The sequence below is a fragment of the Ascidiella aspersa genome, chromosome 1 (genome assembly GCF_963924565.1).
Source record: "Ascidiella aspersa chromosome 1, kaAscAspe10.2, whole genome shotgun sequence".
Taxonomy (NCBI): Eukaryota; Metazoa; Chordata; class Ascidiacea; order Phlebobranchia; family Ascidiidae; genus Ascidiella; species Ascidiella aspersa.
In genome coordinates this window covers 23,586,806-23,607,226 of record NC_139447.1, presented here as the reverse complement: position 1 = coordinate 23,607,226, position 20,421 = coordinate 23,586,806, and the positions used below count along the sequence as shown (strand labels likewise).

The window sequence follows — 20,421 nt, the reverse complement described above, 5'->3', positions numbered from 1 at the left end:
CGCAACCGTACTATATACCGGACTGCAAAGGTTAACCATATTTCAAAAGTGAATTTTCTTGTAAACAATTCATCAGTTTGGAAAAATTCCTAAAGATTACAGAAAATGCTCCTAAATACTTCAAGCAACACAGTGTCTTGGAGAGTCCACTCAAAACAATATGTCACCAACTTGCTAATATGCAATTAACCTGGGTTAAAAAGTCAACTGATGATTCTACAACAAAGTTTTTGACAGCATTACTGTATGATCAACTCCACAAAAAACATCTCTGACTTCTGTGCCAAGAACAACACGCCATGGAAAGTATTGGTCGCTATTGTGACCTAGACCCAAGCAACCACCCTTGTTTTTGCCCCAAGTAAACAATTCACCCTTACTATTAATAGCTGCATATGAACTTAAACCGGACTTGATCCTTTTAACTTTAACATCGCTTTCCAGGGGTGTTTTGCCAAATAAGGTCATTGGTATCATGCTTGGCTTGGAAGTGTGTTCTAGCTCCGGTCCTTTACCCAGAATTCCATAACCCCAAACAAACACTTCTCCGGCATCATTTAAAATTAAACAGCCAGTACCGCCTGCTGCAATATCAACAATTTTTCCATATTCACTAAAGGGCAAAAGTTTTGGTTGGGTCACCTGAATATCCTCAGAAACACAGGTGAGTTGCTGATATTCCGAACTGCCCCAACCATAAACTTGTCCTTCTTCTGATAGTGCAAGTGTGGTATCCGCAAATGTAGACAGCTTTTTTATATTTACTCCCTCAATGTCGCCTTTTACCTGTGTTGGTTCAGATGTTTTGTTTAAAGACCCAAGCCCAGTTTGACCATCAGCGCCCCATCCACATGCAAACACTTCACCGGCTTTAGTCAAAAAAAGAGAATGATCCATCCCACATGTTATGCTGGTAACTTTACTTGGGAAATAATTATGTGGAATTTGATGTATTCGCTTATTACTGTTGTAAATTTCCCCCTCAATAATGGTACGGCCACATTGGCCAAATGCATTGTTGCCTATGGTAAATATTCCTGCATTGTTTGTTAATATTAAAGTATGAGCACGACCGCAAGCAACACCTTCAACTTTTATAGTTTGAGGTGTTTTTAAAGGCAGTGGTATAGGAGCAGGAGTGTGTACATAAGCAAATGATGGGTTTGAAATTTCACCTTTTTTAGGTTTGAAAATCCTGTTTTTTTGAAAGCCAACCTGGGAGTCAGTGTTCACTCCACAACCCCACACTTTAATGGCATCTTTGCGTTTGCTTGCCAAAATGGTAAACCCGTATCCACAAGCAACATGTGAAATATTTGGAAGCCTGAGAAGGTATGGACTTATCTGTGCAATCCTCGGAATTCTTTTTCCTTTTGGTTCAGGCAACTCAATACATCCCAATGCACCAGTAACACTTAAACCACATACATGCACTCGGTTTTGTCTAGATGTACGATCCCCAATGAATTGTTGAACTGGTACTTTGTCTGGTTTTACATTAGCAGAATATGATGGCTTGTATGTAGAGTATCTTGACGTCTGGTAAAGCAGTAATAGAGCTTGTTTACGCCATTCTTTCATTAAATGTGACACAGGGATGAACAATTTTTGTTTCATCACCAATTTGTACGTGCAAATATATATGTTGTTTTTTAGCATCAGTAATCAGTTTCTGTAACAGTAAACACAGTTCGGCTGATCCAATCAATAGCAAAATATATAACCTAAAATATAAACAAACACAATGATACGATCTTAGTTTAAATGCAACTTCTTAACCTAATTAAATTTTAATAATATGAGCAATATCTATATGTACACCCCAGGTTGAAAAGTAAAGCCTACACAAGGAATTTATTCCACTTTCACAGCAGGTGATGTCAGTATGTTTTTTTTTACAAGCATTTCCTGCCAAATTCCACTGATTAAAAAGGACTGAAAGGCATTCCAGATTCTCAAGGGTTAAGAAATAATTTTGAAAATAATCTGTACAGCATTTGAAACAATGTTTTCTTATTAACTATTGTTAGCCATATGAGGCCTTGCTAAATTTTATAGGTGTAGCGCAGTGGTTTTCAACCTTTTCATACAGCGACTCATTTTAACAACCCAATTCAACTATCGACCCCCTTTAAAAAATTCTGATTCAGGCATATGTAATACATTTGTGTATGCGCAATAGCACAAAAAATATAATTAAAAATAGCATAAATGAAAACAAAAAAAATACGCATTTATTGAGTTCATCCACAAGGCAACATCAGTGAGATGGCTGGTGTTGGACCATTAAGCTTGTCTATGCTTGGCACTGTTTTTGCCACAGCACACCTTAGAGCTGGCTCTACTTGTGACATCATAACCATATCCAAATATTTCTCATGATAATAATCGTTATTGGCATGTAATAACTAGTTTTTGTCACAACAGTTAATAATGTTTTTGCACTACAGTAAACACTTGTTTAGATTGTGATTTCTCTTTAATGAGTCTATATATATATATAATTGCAACCTAACAGGTTATAGTTTTTACTTAGTTGTTTGAATTGCGAGGACTGGTGTGTGTACTGTTCCCAAAAGATTTAAAAGCCCTGCTGTAGGCTACCTATGATGGATACCGGGAACTCAACTTTCTACATTCAACCTTTATTCAACTGTTTAAACATTCACTGTCAACAACATTCACTAATATAATCACAGATTTTTTTGTTAACTTGTTTGGTTACTGTAAAATAAAATTGTAATATAATTATTTATACCTTATTTAAAAATTTAGATTTTTATAAGCAAGGATTACATTATAAAAACTAGTTGCATAGCTATGCCAGATTGGAAACTTTGGATTTTTCGTGGGGGAGAAAATTTTGCAGCTTGAAATTGCGCGGCTGTAATAACGTTATTTGTAAAATTTGCACGGCTGAAAATGGAGTGCTATACTGAAAACCGTTGCGCGACGTAAGTTTTCCAACCTGGTAGGTATGTAAAATAGAAGTATAGTTGGTTAGGTAGTTAGTAAGTAGTACTTACTAAGTACCTTATTTGGATTTTAGTAATGGAAAAGCGTTTTATAATAGAATACTGCTAAACGAATATAACATAATTGAACTTTAAATAAATTATCCGGAACTGCTTTATGACGACAGTTATAGCACGGCCGTTGTATACAAATGCAATCAAACTACAGGAAAATTTAGCTACACAAACATAGATTATCACACGCTTCTTATTGATGCGTGACGATTAAAAGCTGCGGTTTATTTAAGGGGAGCATATAGGTTAAAACTGTGATAATAGTCCTTTTAATTAAATAATATTACTGTAAGAATAAATAATTTATGACAATTTTTACCTAATTTACCTAAATTTTACGTTATTAAAAAAACTCCCTACTTATGCACCGGTAACTAAGTTTGGCGCCAAATCTCCGTCAAGGTTGATCGCTAAAAGCTACACAATAAGGCCGAAATCTATTTTCTTTAATTTCACCTCATTTGTACATTTCACAAACTAACGATATTTTGGAATTAACAAATGCTAGTACCTTTCCTATATTAGTAAATCTGTATTTAAAATGTATAAAGAGTCGCTTATGCCAGTGTTTGATCATTATTCCGCTGCCCCGTGTTAGCCGTTTCCAGACAAAAAATGCCATTTGTCAGCTTTATGAAAAGCTCAGACAAAAAGTACAACTTTTTTTAATGGGAGTAGCGTTTCGCGATATATATCTTTCTACTTTTGCATTTAGTTTTCCGCCTGTTCTAGTTGTAATGAACTAACAACAAAGGAGAAACATCGTTGAAAAAAACGAAAGTTTGCGTTCGGACAATAAGTTAGTGTTACCAGTTGACGAATATACGAGGTTTGTCGCGAGGGTGAATGCGCGCCATTTTTGTTGGGCGCATAGTAGTTTTATTTGATAAGGGGCGAAAAATGACCTTATAAATTATATAAAAAGATAGGGTATCTTCAAATGATGTATATTTATGGAAACTTAAAACAAAATGTACCTTTTCATTGTTTTATTCTATTTATTCATGGATTGCCAGTTAATAGTTACCTTACTTATACATCAAAAAACTGCATCATTAGTTCTTCGTAAAAAAGGTTTTCATCTTGACTATATTGTAATTCTGACGTTGTGTTTTATTTGTCATTTTATATTTAGGCATTTTTGTATTTTCCTTGTGTTTGCAGTTTTTAAGCAAAACTAGTGATGCCATTTTTGGCGTAAGTGCAGTATTCTGTATTTTAGTAAAGATGTTTTAGATAATTTTTAACCGTTGTGGTTATTTTTGATCTTATGACATGGATAAAAGATCAAGCAGTGTTGAAACAAGCTTAATCCAAATGTTAACAATAAAAATAATAATGAAATTAATTTTCATCCAATATATATATATATATATATATTTGTTAATTTTAGGTTTATTATCTGCAGTTTGTCCTAATAGAAAGCCATTATGAAATAGCAGTTTTGTTGTAAAAATAAATATACAAAATAATGCCTCTTCTTGGAAAGCGGATTTTTGATGGAAGCATAAAAGCAGCTTCCCCAGATGATGATGCATCAAAGCCATTTGTAATACAGCATACAAAGGAAATATTTTATTCAGAAAGGTAAATAGCAACTAACATGTCATTCTACACCATATTGCCAAATTTAAGCGCATTCCTAGATTATTTGTCCTGCACCATACAACTATGTTACTGCTTTATGCATTGGGGGCGGCTATTAAATCTTTATTTGTTTAAAAAAATTTGATCAACACAGTGTTTCTCAACCTTTCTGGTGACCCAAATATTAGGCACAAGTCAATGGCGAAGCTTTGGCGACTTAGTTCTTTTCACTGAACTTTTTTAAGCAAACAAAACATAAGACATTGACATGAATAAGTTCGAATTTTATGAACTAATAGGGCATTTTACATTGCTTTCTTAAACTTTTTACTTAAATTTTAGATTTTCAATATTACCTGCAGTTTGTGTTGTAAATGTTTTTTTTACTGTTTGTCTAAACTCAGTGAGTATAAGGAGCGACTTGATTTTTATGAACAACCTATTTGGAAATGCCAATGTACCGGAAAGCTTGGAATGACACACAAAGAAGCAACTCTTTCTGAAATTAGCTGCAGAAAAAGGTAAGATGAAAACTATTTTTCTAATGTGTAAATTCTAAGTAAGTCAAATTAAGACAGTAAAATAAAACAGTTCAGTAATTAACATTTTTCTTATGCCCTAGGCCAGATATGGGCAAACTGTAGCCCTTGTGCTGCATGCAGCACTTTGACATGTTTTTTTAAACTGCTCTTATATTTCAAGTGTAGTGTAAATATAACATAGTAGAAGTGTACCTCATGTTTAAACTATGGTGTCTTCGTTTATCTATGTTTTAGTTGTAAATAATAAATATATTGTGACAAACGAATGTGTTTAATAGAACGCTGCTCACATTCAACTAGTTAACATGTGATGTAAGAATACAGTGTTACCGATAAAAAAACAAAGTAAAATTCATCATTTGTTACCATATTTTTAAAAATCCTGTGTGGCTCAAGTGCCAACTCTCATGTGGTAATATGTATACCATTTTAAGTATTGGAAGCTAAGTTATCCTTAATGCAATTTTATTCATCAGTAGGTCATAGATTGAAATGTTAAAAAAATACCCATGTTTGGTTCTCCTATTGCTGCATGAACACCTTTTATTACAAAATCTGATATTAGGCAATGACGTGTTGACAGTTTATTTCACCAGAATACTATAGTGCATTGGAATGAGTCGCTATAGTTTTAATTTGCAAATTAGTATTATAAAAGGTTTTGATTTAAGGACACAAAGTTTGAGTTGCACGCAAAAGTTTAAGATTTTGTAGGTGTTCCCAGCAGCAGAAACTTGTGATGCTCAACCACTTCATGGAAAAATGATAAATCTACCAATAAAAAATAAAATGTGTATGATTTGGTCATAAATTACAACAAAACTAGCCAACCTTTTAATAATAGGAATTATTTCACCTTTTTCTTCACTTCCATACCATTCAGTATGATGTCCATAACAGCTACACTAAATTTCCAGAGCTATTTCCAGGAGAAACAGATCAATATTGGTTAGAGAAGTGGTTTAATATGGTTTGATAAGATAATATAACAAAATAATATCACATCCTGTATTATGTAAATAGCCGAAAAGCTCTGTCATGATATGACTAAATGTAAATGCAAATAAATAATTTGTTACACAAATTTGTAGTGATAACATAAAAACAGGGGCGTATCCAGAAAATTAAAAATGGGGGTCTCGAATTTTCAACTAAGGGAATTTCCCTATTTTCCGTCTATCATTAATGAATAATGACATCATAAACTAGTCACCGACTCCTACATTATTGATAAACCGATACATCAGCCTATTTGTATACAACATTATAGCAAAAGATGTATGTTGGATCCGGTAACTACAAAGTTATATGCAATAGGCAGTAGGTTTTCACTTTAATAAAGGCTTGTTACATATTTTTTAATTTGCCTGCCAGACTTGCTCAATCATATGAGAGTTTATGGGAAGAACCGGTTTTAAAAATTGTTCAACATTCTTTTGCTGGTCTGGAAAACATTGTAGCACAGGTCTACAACATGTTTATGACAAAACTGCAACCTGGGGAAATGGTGGTGTTTACTGTGAGTATATTAAATTATTAAACTCACTTTTTTGTAAAAGTTTTTCATTAAAAATATCATATGATTTGCAGTACTCTTAAAATTTTAATACCATGGTCTTGTTCTATATATTTCTATTTAACAGCCAAAGGAAAATTCCACTTATCAAGCTAAGGTTATTAAAAGCCTTCCAGACTCGGAACAAGCAGATAGCACAATTATTTCAGATGATGAATCCAGCATAAACAAATCGTCCAACACAGTGTCGCCCTCTAGTGATAAAGAAAACAAAGGAAGGCAGGCTTTAATTACTGACCTTTTTACAACCGGTAGGTGTCATTTGTTTGCTTTGTGATTACCAGAGTATTTTTCATTTCATAGCCAAAAAGTCAGAGTAGAACCACATCATTTTAATTAAAACGTTTCTATATGAACTTTAATCTTCTTCAGCTAATGTGACTGAGAACTAAATCAAAACATCACTTATAAAACGTGGGACGCAATTCTTACATTCATACCATAAGGTTGATTTTTACAAACCCGAAGTGCTCGGAGTGGCTTCCGACATGTTTAGATTGCATCTACTCGAGTCGTTATCTATCCAGGACTGTAGCCCCAAATTAAGTGTTTCCACCTTACCAACATCATTGTACTCGTTCAACACCAGAAGGTAGAAATTAATGCTCCTACTAGAAACTCGATATGATAAGAATTGCGTCCCACCTTTTATACCTTGATGTTTTGATATACTCTTCAGTCACATTAGCTGAAGAGGATGAAAGTTCATATCGAAACGTCTTAATGATGGTTAATGTTGCTTGGCAATTATAAATTTTATCTGACCTAACAGCTATTCAAATTTTAGAGTTTAAACAAAAAAAAAACAACAGAGTTAAGGGTGACATGTCTGGACCTGTCCCTGACAAGCTTAAGAAAAAAAGATGTTGGCCAGTTTAAAATGCTTGGCTGGTCAGACCTTTGTTTTAACCGGTTTGTTCTGCGATGTTGTTGTTTGTCAGCACATTTGTAATACAATTGACCAGTGTCAATTAAATTCATGTTCTGCATATACATGCGTATGTTATTGCAACTAGTATAACTTGTCTTTAGATTTTAACTCTGCAACAGTAATGTTTTTATGCTTAACTTGCTTGCTGCATTGTACTTCTTATTATGTAAGGATGGTGCCAAATGCAGAAAATAATTGGCATTTTATGCATTTATATAACAATAGTTTTTTACATAAGATTTTAACTTGGCTCTTGTGTAATACTTTCTTAATGCTATATTGTTTAAACACTTAACAGGCAATCGCAGATCTCCAAGGGCCTCAACTGTAGCTAAAACTTACAACGGTAGCACCACCATGTTTGGAACAAAAGAAAAATGCTTAAAACTTCTCCCTTTACATTATAGTATTTTGTTGGTAGATGAAAATAAGGTTTGTCATGTGTAATTATGATATAAATAGTGAATAAAACAAACCTGCATTTTCATTTTAGCCTATAAATTTAAATTTTTCAAATATGCAGATAGTTGATGGTGTCCCAGTTGAATATCTAACCAGGACAGCAAAACCTCCAACAAAGGAATTAATTAGACTTTTTATACGAAGCAATGCAATACGACCAGCAGGAATGAAAGAAAAAGTTAAATGGATTGTTGATGATAAATTGGTATATAACAGTTTAATTTTGATAAATCATTTTACATTAAATATACAATTGCCTATTGTTTTTGAGATAAAAACAGAAGCAACATTATTTTTAGGTTATGCGATAAACTCACCCAAATGTTTTAATGGAATGTACATTTTATTAGGTCTGATTTTACTGAACCTCCTTATATTTATAGTTTTCTACAAAAAGTAAGTTTTTTTTACTCAATGGCGCCCTCAGTTACTTCTAAAATCGAGTTTAAACTTTGACTATTTTGACCTGCCTGTAAGGTTTGTTGTCATAATACACTTACTTTATCAACAAATTAGGTGTTTAAATGTAATTTAGTTTACAATTGTTTTGTTGTAGGTGTGTCAGTACAGTTTGCCATCTTTAATCACAGAAGAGGAGGAATCTTTTCTTCTTCAAGATGCAACTGTCACCATTTCCAAATACAATCAAATACTGAATGATTTAAAATTCGGTCATGAAAAACTAAATGACTGTACTATAGATTGTACCAATCTTGATGATAAAAACAGTTTGCCGGCATTGTTCAATAAGTCCCCTGTTAAATACAATGGTCCTCAAAAGCGTAAAACTAATTCAACAAATCTGGTGGACTCTAAGCGTCGTAAACATGGTAAATTGGCTAAAAAAAAGAAAGTAAAATCTCCAACTGGCATGGACTTATTTTTAAAAAAATCTCCTGCACAAGCTAACCATTGCGCAAGCACGGGGTTGGTAAATGGAACTGTTCATGAATCTATTCTAATAGATGACGCCTTGTCGGAAGTGGCCAGAAACTTGTCGCCTGATCGGCAATCTGGATCGTCAAGAAAAAGTTCATCACCCAGAAAAAAGAAACAAGCCACCATTCTTGAACTTACAAAAAAAGGAAAAATTAAGCTTCTGCAATCAAGGACTTTACGTTCAACACCAGCCAAAGGCTCTCCCAGAAAACCAACCCAACCGACTATTGTCCGACAGATCATCTCATTGAAAAAGGAAATAAAATTTAGGCCCCAAAAGTACAAAACCACTATAACAGCGTAAGTAAAACAATATAAAAATTATTTTAGAACCGGAAACTAATTACTGTAAAAAATGGTTTTAGGACCCACAGTAATAAAGCTGTAGAAAACTAGCCAACAGAATTTTATTATATTAAATTTTATGCATCTAATTGCTTGATTTCTTACGTTGTGGCCTTGGGTAACTCCATTCTGACAATAATATGAAATAAGCCTGTGTTAAATGCACCTTATGGTTGTATGAATCTCTTCATTTAATTGATAACATCGTCCTAGTGTTGTTTATTTTAAATTGATTGCAAGTCTTAACAATAATTTATTTGAAAAGGTTAAGAATAACACCTCTAAATGGACCTAGCATTTTATACAGTATATTATAATATCATATGACAAATTGCAGGGCATGTAAAATCTTGAACAAAAAACAGTTGCTAAATCTTCCAGCGGAAGTAAAAGAGGATATTTTAAACAAGTGGGAATTGTTGGAGCAAAAGAAAAGATTTCAGGCAATGACACCTGAAGAACGGAAGAATTACTTCAGCGAATTAAGGAAAAAAAAAATTTTAGCAGCAAAATTGCTTGAACCAGAGACATTTGAAGATTTGCATCTTGTAAAAGGTGGAAGTGCAAAGTTAGTATTAGTGTAGTATACTGGACAAAAAAATAATATATGACCCGCCGAAAATTTTTGTACGTGATCCGGTTGTGATTATTTGTCCTACTGAATTGTTTTTAATCGGTTTTCTAACTCTTTGTGTATGCATAGTTCCTAGAAACAGTCAGCCTTTGTGTTTGTTTACATTTTTTGGTGAAAACTTTGTTGCAAATCAACAAATTAGTCCACCAGTAGATCTGATAAACACAATCAATTTCAGCTTTAGGGTTACTTGCATTCGGACAATTTGGTCTTAATCACCACCTTTATTTATATATTATTTTGCCTTTGTTTGAATCTTAAGCGAATAAACTTTTTGAAAGTTTTGCTTTTTATCTTCCACTTATTGACAATTTTTTTCTGAAAAGTTGTTATTAACTGTAAATAATTTTGAGTACATTCTTTATTTGATGTCTGATCGGGAACCAATCTTAAATTTGTGTAGGTCACTGCCAGGGTTTGAGCTTGTATCATTGCCAGAGAACCTGCCCAATACATTGTTTGGAGACATTGTGATGCTATGCGAATTCTTGCATTCTTACCATTCCTTACTGACACCAAAAGATCCAACTTTTCACAAACAATTTAACATTCAATCACTCTCAGATGCTCTAATTGCTGGCAAAAATGGGTATGTATGTTTTCGAATCCAAACAATTTTGGCGGCATTAGTGTAACTTAAAAAAAAAAGGTGAACCAAAGTAATTTGATTGATCTTGTGAAGCATTTAAAAATAAAGGTAATAAAACAATGAAAAAATGTTTGGTCTTAAATATTTCCGGCCAGATTTGATGTTATACAAATCAATTTATGATCTAATATTATATTTAAAATAACTGTTCATCCAATGCTACTTCATTTGTGAAGTGGAAGGTTTTTTTTAAAAGACCTATATCTGCATGTAATGAGTGATTAATAAAATGAAATTTAACTTGTTTTAGATACTTAGTTACCAGTAAAGTATTGATTGTCCTTTTAAAAACTCTTCTGGTTGATGACATTGCAAAGGATTACTCTGTTCTTGACTACAAATTAAACATGGTATGTTTTTTTCAAAAGATGCCTAATACTTTTATGACTTGTATGACTAAAACAATTTTTTTTTTTTTTTTTTTTATTCAACATTGATTTAATAAACATATCCTTAATTAAATTGCATACACCAATCAAATATAGAACTAAAGTTTGCGAAAGACATGTTTTTTATTTTTTTTTATCAGGTATATAACCATTTGATGCACCAGATTTGACTTTATGACCAGATAACAGTTGTATTTACGCATCTAATAGCGCAATTCGGTGTATATGAAAAGTTGTATGAAAAGTTGTTTTTTAATCTAGATCCAAGTAACTCCTGAAGTTTGCTGTGAATTGACCAGAGTATGTTTGCGTCAAATTGATGAAGACCTTGATGATGATAATAGTGATCATGGCATGCAAAGCTTTGATACTGGATTGTCTACCAATGTATGTTATCTTACTTACTTCATAGCTACAGAGGTGTTGAGGCTGAAATGTGTTACCTTTGCACATGTACCGTCATTGGTCATTATAAAGTAAACCTTGTCTTATCTGTAGTAGTATTAGAATTCCAATTTTACTAATACAACAAATTATTGTAAAAAAATATTTAATTCTTCTAAATTTCCTACCTAAATAGTTTCTGTTTCAACAAGAATGGGATAGTAAGTAAATTCAAGTTTAACTTTTCTCAATATTCTGTTTCAGCATCTATTCGAGCTTGAATTGTATGAAATGGAACCTGTTGAACAGGTTGAAGTTCTCACCTCTCTCATGTACAGAGTGATGAACACTTACGCAGTTGAATTTCACATGGAGGACACTTCACAGAAGGCGGCCAATTTATGGCACACCTACTGTCAAAACCAAAAGGAAAAAAGAAAAGACAGGAAAACAAAGAAGGTATATCAAGTCTTGACTTGCACCTTTATTTTTGGTTATTTTTAATCTTTTTAGCGAAGGTAGCAGCCATACATAAAAATGTTTGGCTGCTCTCAACACGTTTTTATTTAACAAAAATGTATTGTTTGTTATATTCTCAATATTTGTATTAAAATTGAGGAAAATATGAATGACCCTGTTGATCCATCTGAAACCAAATCTTCTGCTGTCCCCTCCCCGAAGGAAGCTTCAGAAGAAGTTGATCTCATTAGCAGGTAATAATTTGAATTTTCACGTTTGTATTGAATTAAAATTCGCACTCGTCAGTCGGATGATTCTCGGCCAATCATCACTCGTCCGTACGAAATACCACTCGCACTAATGTTTTAATGGATAGAAATTTCACCAACTATTTATTGCCTAGGAATTCATGCGCTTGTTTAATTTGTTTTCGTATTTACACAAATGTAAAACGTAAACGATTTACGCAATAAGTTCGCGTACAAGATAATTTGCCCATTTGGGTCTGATAACAATGACTTAAGTTTTGCTAAAGGCCCGCCATTTGGTCGATTGAATGTCAATTAGCACTCTACCGGAGCAAGTTGCACTCGCATTGGACGAGCGCGCGGGTGCAAGGCCAAACTATTTTATTTTTCACGAACAAATTTTTTTTTGCGATAGAAACTTTGATAAGTACTGTCATGTTTTAGTTTTGTGTAATTACCAAATGAAATTCGTGTTATCCAACATTTTACATGGTGTTGAACCTATTTTAATTGTGAAATCTCTGTTGCACTTTGCCCTTGTTTAAACTATGTCTAAAAAATGAAGTTATCACTACAAGATGGTAAGTAGAAGTAAAGGTAAGATGTAGCTTACTATATTTCTGGAACAAGAGTTCCTATTTATTGTAATAAAACAGGATCGAAGTTTAGCAAAATTGCGTTGAAAAACTACCTTATCTAACTAACCCGACCTTCAAAACCGATTGGCGTAAAATAACTCTATATTTGCAGAGTTAAGAATCGCAAACAAATGGCAGAGAAGCATCGCTTGGAGGAGCAGGAGCGGAAACGAAGAAGATATGAGGAGAGTCTTGAACTGGAGAAAGAACAGAAAAAAATCCAGGAAGAAGAAAAGAACAACAAAGCGCTCGCCGAAACGAAATTACTCTCGCAGAAGGTTCGCAGACGAACCTGTCTTGGGGTTGATCGCAACCACAGCAGGTGAGTAACTGGTTCCTAAATGTTACCTGGTATATACTAGAGCGGGGGTTCTTGAACTTTTTTTTACCGCGTACCCCTAAAATTTTATTTTGCCTCGCGTGGACCGCGGTAGGCGAGAAATTTTCAATAGTGACGTCATACTTTGACGTCACAATACAAATAGACTCAGAAATCTGCCGATTTCGGTCCAAAAATTGTGAAAGTGTAATGGAGCCAACATTCAGTGCAAATCGTTTTAATTGTAATTAAAGTTATTTTAAAAATTGATTACTTTTTAAATATATAGTACTATTTCCATTAGGCCTTCATGGACCCTAAAACTAGTTCACGGGGAACCCCCCACCTTATAGTAAAGCAACTTTTCAAATATTTATTTTTGTGATTACCATGACGTGCATACTGCTTTGTTCTTTAATTTAATACAAACATTGAAAAAATATATTTTTTTTTCATGAGCGGGAAGCGCCATTTTTTCAACTGGCGTGATATAAATTTTCGCATTTATTTGCGTGACTGTAAAAAGTCAAATCAAATTCTTCTTCTTTGTTAACTGTATTTCTCAAAAAGTTTTAAAAAGTACGTGAAAATCTCTCGACAAAACACCGAAAAACTTTTTCTAGCGAACTTATTACATATATCTGCATGAACTTAGCTATTCTTCGAAAAACAGCTGGCCTTTTCGACGCTATTATGTCAAGCTTTCGAAGTTAAACTCAATGTTTTGTTAAAACAGCGTTCAATACAAATTAATATATAACCGAAAAGCATGTTGTGAGTGAAAACGCGAAGGCCGTTCGATATGGCTCGCGATAAACATTTTCTTCTTTTTTTTAGTTTTTTGCTATACGAACAGAAGTTTAGGCGTCTTGCTTAAAAACCAAGCCCAGTATATTTATAGATATATAGACGAATAAAATTACATTCCAATGTGTGTCCAATTTGTTGTTGGAAGGTATTGGCTTTTTTGCGACGGTGCTCCCGGTTTATATATTGAGAAGGGGTGGGTCGGTGACTGGATTGAATATTCAACCTCCACTCACAAGAAGAACGCCCATCCCATATCTCCTGCAGCATCACCAAAGAAAACAATTCAAGGTAGGGCGAATACGACAATTTGGTATTACTTAATTCTCCGAAACAACATGCCTTGTCAGGCTCCCAGTTGTGTAGTTTACGCGGGTTTGTCCAAACCTGTTTGGGAGTTTTCTTTATTTCGGCGACCGCCTGTTACCTATAAATTGTGGCTTGCCCCCCTCTCACCTCACATTTAAAACCCCCTGAATTACACAAAATAGATGTGAAACACAAAATAGAAAACACAAAAAATAGAAAGCCCCTGAATTACACAAAATAGATGTACTGAAGTTTGAAGAACATATTTTTGGATCTACTAAATCCCCTCACTGCAAGTGTGCATATTGTAATATCCATAGTGTACTACTGTACTTGGACACGTTTTTTTTTGCATAAAGGCATTGCACTATTTGAATAACACAATATATTGTCCTCACTTGTAATACTTAACCCGATATGACTAACTTGAAATTCTAAACTCACCAGATATCACTCGACTTCTGTTAAGCTTTAGTGTTTTAATTCTACAGCTTCCCCAGCAAAGAAAAGCCCCACTGAGGTTTTATCGTCTGATGATGAGGATATTCCGTTGGCTCAACTATCGCCATCTAAAAAGAAACGTATGCGATGCCCGTGTAACTTTATTAGTTTGAGCAATTTGCTACAGGGCTTTCTTATATATAAAAGTTAAGATTATTTATTTAGAAAACATTTATTAAAGACGGAAATTTTTTTTTTCAAAATATGCGTCCAAGTACAAGTCTGTCTGTCAAACGCGGATTGTAAGTTACACGGAAGCTTCTTGTTTGACTTGGTGATTTAATCTTAGAAGTCAATAACTTACAAAGCGTAAAAGTAGACACAGCAAACAATAATATTAATGTTGTATGAAATTTACTTGAGCTATGATGTCAAACATCTACATGTCGCTCTCCATTTTTTTTTTCAAAAGCTCGATTCCGCAAATCGAAGGAAGAGACAACGTGGCCTCGACCGGGCCAGAATCTGTGGATGCAAGTGGCAAGTCAAGAGGAACTGGACGCCCTTATTAAAAGCTTGCTTCCCAACGGAGCACGGGAGATAAGGCTGCTCAAATCGCTGAACAAGCACTATGACGCTATCGTCAGGTATGCAATGTTGACAAAACTCAAGAAATAAAGGTACAAAATATCTTGTAATAGTTATTGCGGAGCCACAACTTAATTGCTTCTTTAATTATTTTAAACACGCTAAAATGGTTTGTAGCTCGGAAAATATTGCGTTTATTGCAACAGTAGTTATTTAATGTTCTTGAAAGATCGCCAGTTTGAAAATTGTATATACCCATTTTAGGGCGACATACTTGAACACTAGAAATACCTCATTTAACCTAGGCAACGGTGTGACTCTTTTTAAACGTCTAAAAAACGGAACACAAGAACCAAGTTGGCCAAGTGTAATATAAGTTAAGAATCTATTTTTATCACGTACAATCTAGTAAATAATTCTTGATGCCGTTTATATTGCAGGTCAATCAACAAGAAGATCAACATGCTAACACAAGCCGAGTCTACCCGCCGCTCCGCACTGGCATCTGACGGCGAGGAACTGCACGTGAGGTTGTTACGTAAACACATGACGTCACTGGTAAACGACGCATGTCGCGGCGGCATCTGTGAGTTGAGCGAACCAGAAGTGATCGTGCAGCGGGTGGCGACCGCTGAGTCTGCCCAGGACTTCGGTCAGCTTCTGCTCGACATTCACCGATCCATTCCTACAAAGTGAGTTTCCAATTAGCTCTACCGGCAAAGAAACAAGCAAAGTCATCTAGCTAATTTTTTTCGCAAATATACTCAGTTGTGACACGTTGAGCTTTGTAAGTGCGGCGGGTTGGCCGTTAAAGTTTGAATGCAAAACTTTTCTACAGTCGCGTACACATTTGACCTTTTCAGATTCCTACGACAATACATGACGGGCGTCTCCGACAAAACCGCTCAAAGCTCGGAACGCGGAAAGGTTTGTGTGTAAACTTTCCGATGTATCTCACATGTTTTGTGCGGCAGATATTTAAGATTTAGCGGTACTAATTTGGTTTAAAACGAAACACATTTAGCATTTCCACTAAATTTTCTAGCGTCGAAATGGTGATAATTTGATAAACAAAAAAACAGTTGTTTGAAATCTTTAAATTCAAGTAGTTCTAATACAATTTGCAATGAAAAGTCAACCAAACTCCCTGAGTAATTATTTCTATTGTTGATAATATATTTATTCTTATGCCCTTGCTATCACAGTGCGTCCATCGGATTAGACTCGCAGCTCCGAAATGGCGTATAATGTTTTCATTCCTTGCGCCGATCGTTTTTTTTTTTATTCGGCAACAATATTTATTAGGTGGAGGCGGAATGTCGCGTTGAACGTTGGAAGAAAGCTGTCATGGATGCTGTCCTTCTCTCACGACTCAACCTTCTTTTTGTTATCCTCAATAACTCTATCAAGTGGGAGTTGTATCAGTACAAAAGACCGTAGGTTTTTTTTTACATTTTGTCGATGCTGTAGATAGTACAACTTGACGTATAGTAGCTAGGTCATTCTGTTAAATAACTTAAAGTTTTGTGATCCATGTCTCAAGAGTATTAAGCGTACTTAAAGACATATAAAACATGATGATTTTTATCCATTTATTATAGGGTATTAAAAAAGTGCTATTTTTCCTTATAGCTCAAGAGCAGCATCGCGAAGCAAAAACATCTCGAACACTGAAGAAGAGGAAGAAGAAGAAGAAGGAGATGAAGAAGGAGATGAAGATGAGGAAGAAGAAGAGGAGGAAGAAAATGACGACGACGGTGATTCTAATAATGATGAAGATATTTCTGGTAAGAAGAAATCGAACAAAGTAAACTTTGTTAAAAGGTAACTGTTTTTATCTTTACGTTGTGCTTCCAGACGAAAATGGACAAAGAAGGTCATTAAGAATCAGGAGTCGGAAGTCTAAGAGGCGATACGTTTTTCGTAAGGAATATTCATTTAAAGTCCCTTTAAAATAAAATAATGATAATGTATTAAACAAATTTGTAATGAGCTCGTGTGTATTTTGTTTAATATTAGTTTTTTTTAACAAAAGAAAATGAAGACGATTTTCTCGTCCAACCTCAATCCACCAGAAGTCGTACCAGAACCGGAAGAGGTGAAAATGGTTAGTAGTTTAACGTGAATAATGTAACGTTGAATTAGGAATGTATTTCCGCGAAACGCCTACTCTGTTGTTAAATTTGAGAAGGCTGTAAAAGCCACGACAATGGCTTTTAATGCATTTGTTATAGTCATGTCTGAATGGTCGCTTTAGGGCAGTGTTTTTCAACCTATGGGCCAGGAACCAAAAATAGATCGCCGTTTGATTTACTTGAGTCGCCGACTGAGTTATTTTGTTATAGTTAAATTTATTGAGATTGATTCTCAGCGAGCACTTTCCAAAATTTACGAAAATTATGGAGGCAATACGACGACATGAACCGTATGTAATAAATTTAACCTTATCAATGCTACTTTCTTATTTCTTTGTTTACTTCAAGCTTGCAAAAAGTTAAGTGAAGATAATTGGGTCGCCAAAGCTTTGCTGTTATACTTACGCTTAGTACTTGGGTCGCCGTGAAAAAAGACTTAGAAACACTGCATTATGGTACAACTTTGTGAAACTAATCTTTACGCTTTCTATACACAAAGTAATCATTGAAAACAACTAAGGGTAGGTCGTTTGTCTGCTTAAACCTGGATTTTGAATAGTTTCGCTCTACCAAAAACTTCCTCTTATTTTATGCATTCGTTACAAAAGTGTATTTTCCTTCAGACATCACCGAAAAGCGTCAAACCCGGGGTAAGAGAAGAAACTACCGCATTCTCAACTCCGGATCGGACTCGGAGGAAGAAGACGAAGACGGGGAGGAGGAAGAGGAGGAGGTTGATAGCGATGATTTCGAAGACAGCAACAGGGAGGAAGGGTCGGAACAAGAGGAACAGGAGGAAGACTCTGGAAACAACGATGGCGACGAGGATGGGTCTTGTGAAGAGGAAGTGGAAAGCCAATCGAGCGTTTGTTGCCGAATCATTGAGAAACTCATGAAGTTTCAGTATTCTGAGTTTTTCAGGTGTGTAAGGAAATAATGCATTTATGCTGCTTTAAAGAGGAATTACTAAACGGGAAGAAATCACTTTAAAGTTTCCTATTTTCTTATAAATATAAGGGCTAGGCAGGATTTCTCAATCGTGGCGTGAAAAGATTGTCCACAATTGGTTGAGAATCCATGGAAAGGGAAAGGGCACTGGGCTAGGGTGTGACTAAGGCACTTTGTTGTTTTCTTTTTTAGTACTACGTTTCCCTTAATAAGCAGAAAATAATTGCTTTAAGGCGAAATTTTACTTTATCACTTTAATTTATTTCAGGGAGCCAGTCGATCCAGAAGATGTACCGGATTATTACGAAATCGTCAAGCAACCGATTTCTCTAAAAGAGGTTCTGCTGCACATAAACGAATCGCAAGACCGTGACGACGATCAAGTTGTCGAACAAATGATGGAAGAAATTCGATTGATTCTGGACAATGCACTTACTTACAATCAACCTACATCGTTCGTTGTAAAGGAGGCCAATAGAATGATCCAGGGTTTCGTAAAGGCATGTCGCGATCAACTTGACTCCGCATATCAGAAAAGGTTAAAACAACTCTTTGGCTCCGCGCTTTGATTTAATACTGGATTTCAATCAGTAGAACAAAAAGGCCACCAATGGTCATGTCGCTGCAACGCACAAGAGACGTTTTAGAATAATTTTAGGTTTTGTTATGTTAATTTTTACGGCTATAGTAGAATTTTACACCAACTTTGCGCTTCAAACTCTACTGAAAAGTTTTGATTTCTAACCCTAGCGTATTTATTAAACGAATTTTGCGTTGTCTTTTTACCAACGCTATTTCTTTAAAATCAATATTTTTTCACAATTCGTCCTTTACCATAACGTAAGGATGAATCTCGTTGCCGCAATTGGTTAAAAAAACACTAAACTTTAAATACCGTTTTTGTATTATAACCTGACTTTGGTGAACTTCTTTACTAAGCGTATTTTATATTGCTTGCGACGGCGTTCATTCAGTTTTTGTTTAAAGTCACGTGAAGCTCCAATATACTGCCCTTTGAATTTGTTTCTGGCGTGAGATAGCTAATAAATATTCAGTAGATGTCCATTGTCACATTGTGACTTATTTGATAATATCGGCAAGTTAAAACATATTATTTGGATACCGCTACCATCCTGTCGGCAAGAAAACAACTAAAATATTATAAACCAGTGCTTTTAACCAAGGAACGTGTTAATTCTGCTTTTATGGTGTGACATCGGAATGTTACAGTAAATGCTATTCTATGGTCCCCGTCACCGAAAAAGCTTTTTAATTGATACCTTTAGTAATACGGCACTGCGTATCCAAGAGGGCACCAGCTCACAGAGTTAACTAAAAATTTTACCGGTGGAAGTAGCACGAGGACCCGTCAGTATATAATGTGTTTATGACATTTGCTTCAGGGGACCAGACTTATCACCATTATTCTTTTTCAAACATTAGCCTTGTCTAGTGTAAATACGAACGGTGACTAGCAGGGGCGCCCGCAGAAAATTTTCCAGGGGGGGGGGCAATCAGGGGCGTAACCAGAAAATCAAAAAGGGGTTCTGAATTTTCAACTTGGGAATTTACCTGTTTTTCTTCTAACGTTAATGAATAATGACGTCATAAAACATTGACAGTATGACGTCATAGAATGGTGATTGCAAAACGTGATAAAAAAAACTCAGAAACAGCTAAATGCGTCCAGCAAAAGCGAGCACTTGCGTCGTCGACAATCCTGTCAGGCGCCAGCTGCGAAATCACGGTGTGCAATCGTTAACTTCATGCAAAAATAACAAACCAAGACCGTGAAATACGTGTGATTAATTGTGGTAGAATCATACATAATTCGACTATCAGCAGCGCAGTTTTCAAGTTCAATGAACGGAACTAGTGCTAAATTACAAGCACGCCTTTCACCACGTGCAATACTAAACGAAGATCGTTTTTTCAGGGTGTTATTGTGCCACGATTAGCGCAACATCTGCGCCGAGCTGTGTGCCAAGTCAGCTAAATTTTCTATCTTAACTTAAAATGGTAACTTTTAAACGCGTACAGAACACAGTCACATTATACCTCT

The 20,421-nt window shown here is 35.0% G+C and overlaps 2 protein-coding genes across 2 annotated transcripts; one reads left to right on the top strand and one right to left on the bottom strand.

The window, feature by feature from the left end:
* Positions 1-7: 7 nt before the first annotated feature.
* Positions 8-1,807, bottom strand: LOC146168369 (RCC1-like G exchanging factor-like protein). Its single transcript, XM_083380961.1, has one exon. It carries the CDS (start codon positions 1,657-1,659, stop codon positions 217-219), a length of 1,443 nt encoding a protein of 480 aa, XP_083237087.1. The 5' UTR covers positions 1,660-1,807; the 3' UTR covers positions 8-216.
* A 2,620-nt stretch (positions 1,808-4,427) lies between these two features.
* On the top strand, positions 4,428-19,424 carry LOC146168368 (tyrosine-protein kinase BAZ1B-like). The gene is made up of 25 exons (XM_083386259.1): positions 4,428-4,616; positions 5,021-5,137; positions 6,533-6,677; positions 6,802-6,985; positions 7,964-8,097; positions 8,189-8,332; positions 8,684-9,366; positions 9,749-9,979; positions 10,449-10,634; positions 10,945-11,044; positions 11,345-11,470; positions 11,732-11,926; positions 12,086-12,180; positions 12,925-13,134; positions 14,087-14,229; positions 14,739-14,828; positions 15,161-15,335; positions 15,717-15,968; positions 16,140-16,203; positions 16,582-16,712; positions 16,909-17,063; positions 17,134-17,199; positions 17,312-17,383; positions 18,035-18,332; positions 18,628-19,424. Exons 1-25 carry the CDS (start codon positions 4,501-4,503, stop codon positions 18,926-18,928), a joined length of 4,413 nt encoding a protein of 1,470 aa, XP_083242385.1. The 5' UTR covers positions 4,428-4,500; the 3' UTR covers positions 18,929-19,424.
* Positions 19,425-20,421: the final 997 nt, after the last annotated feature.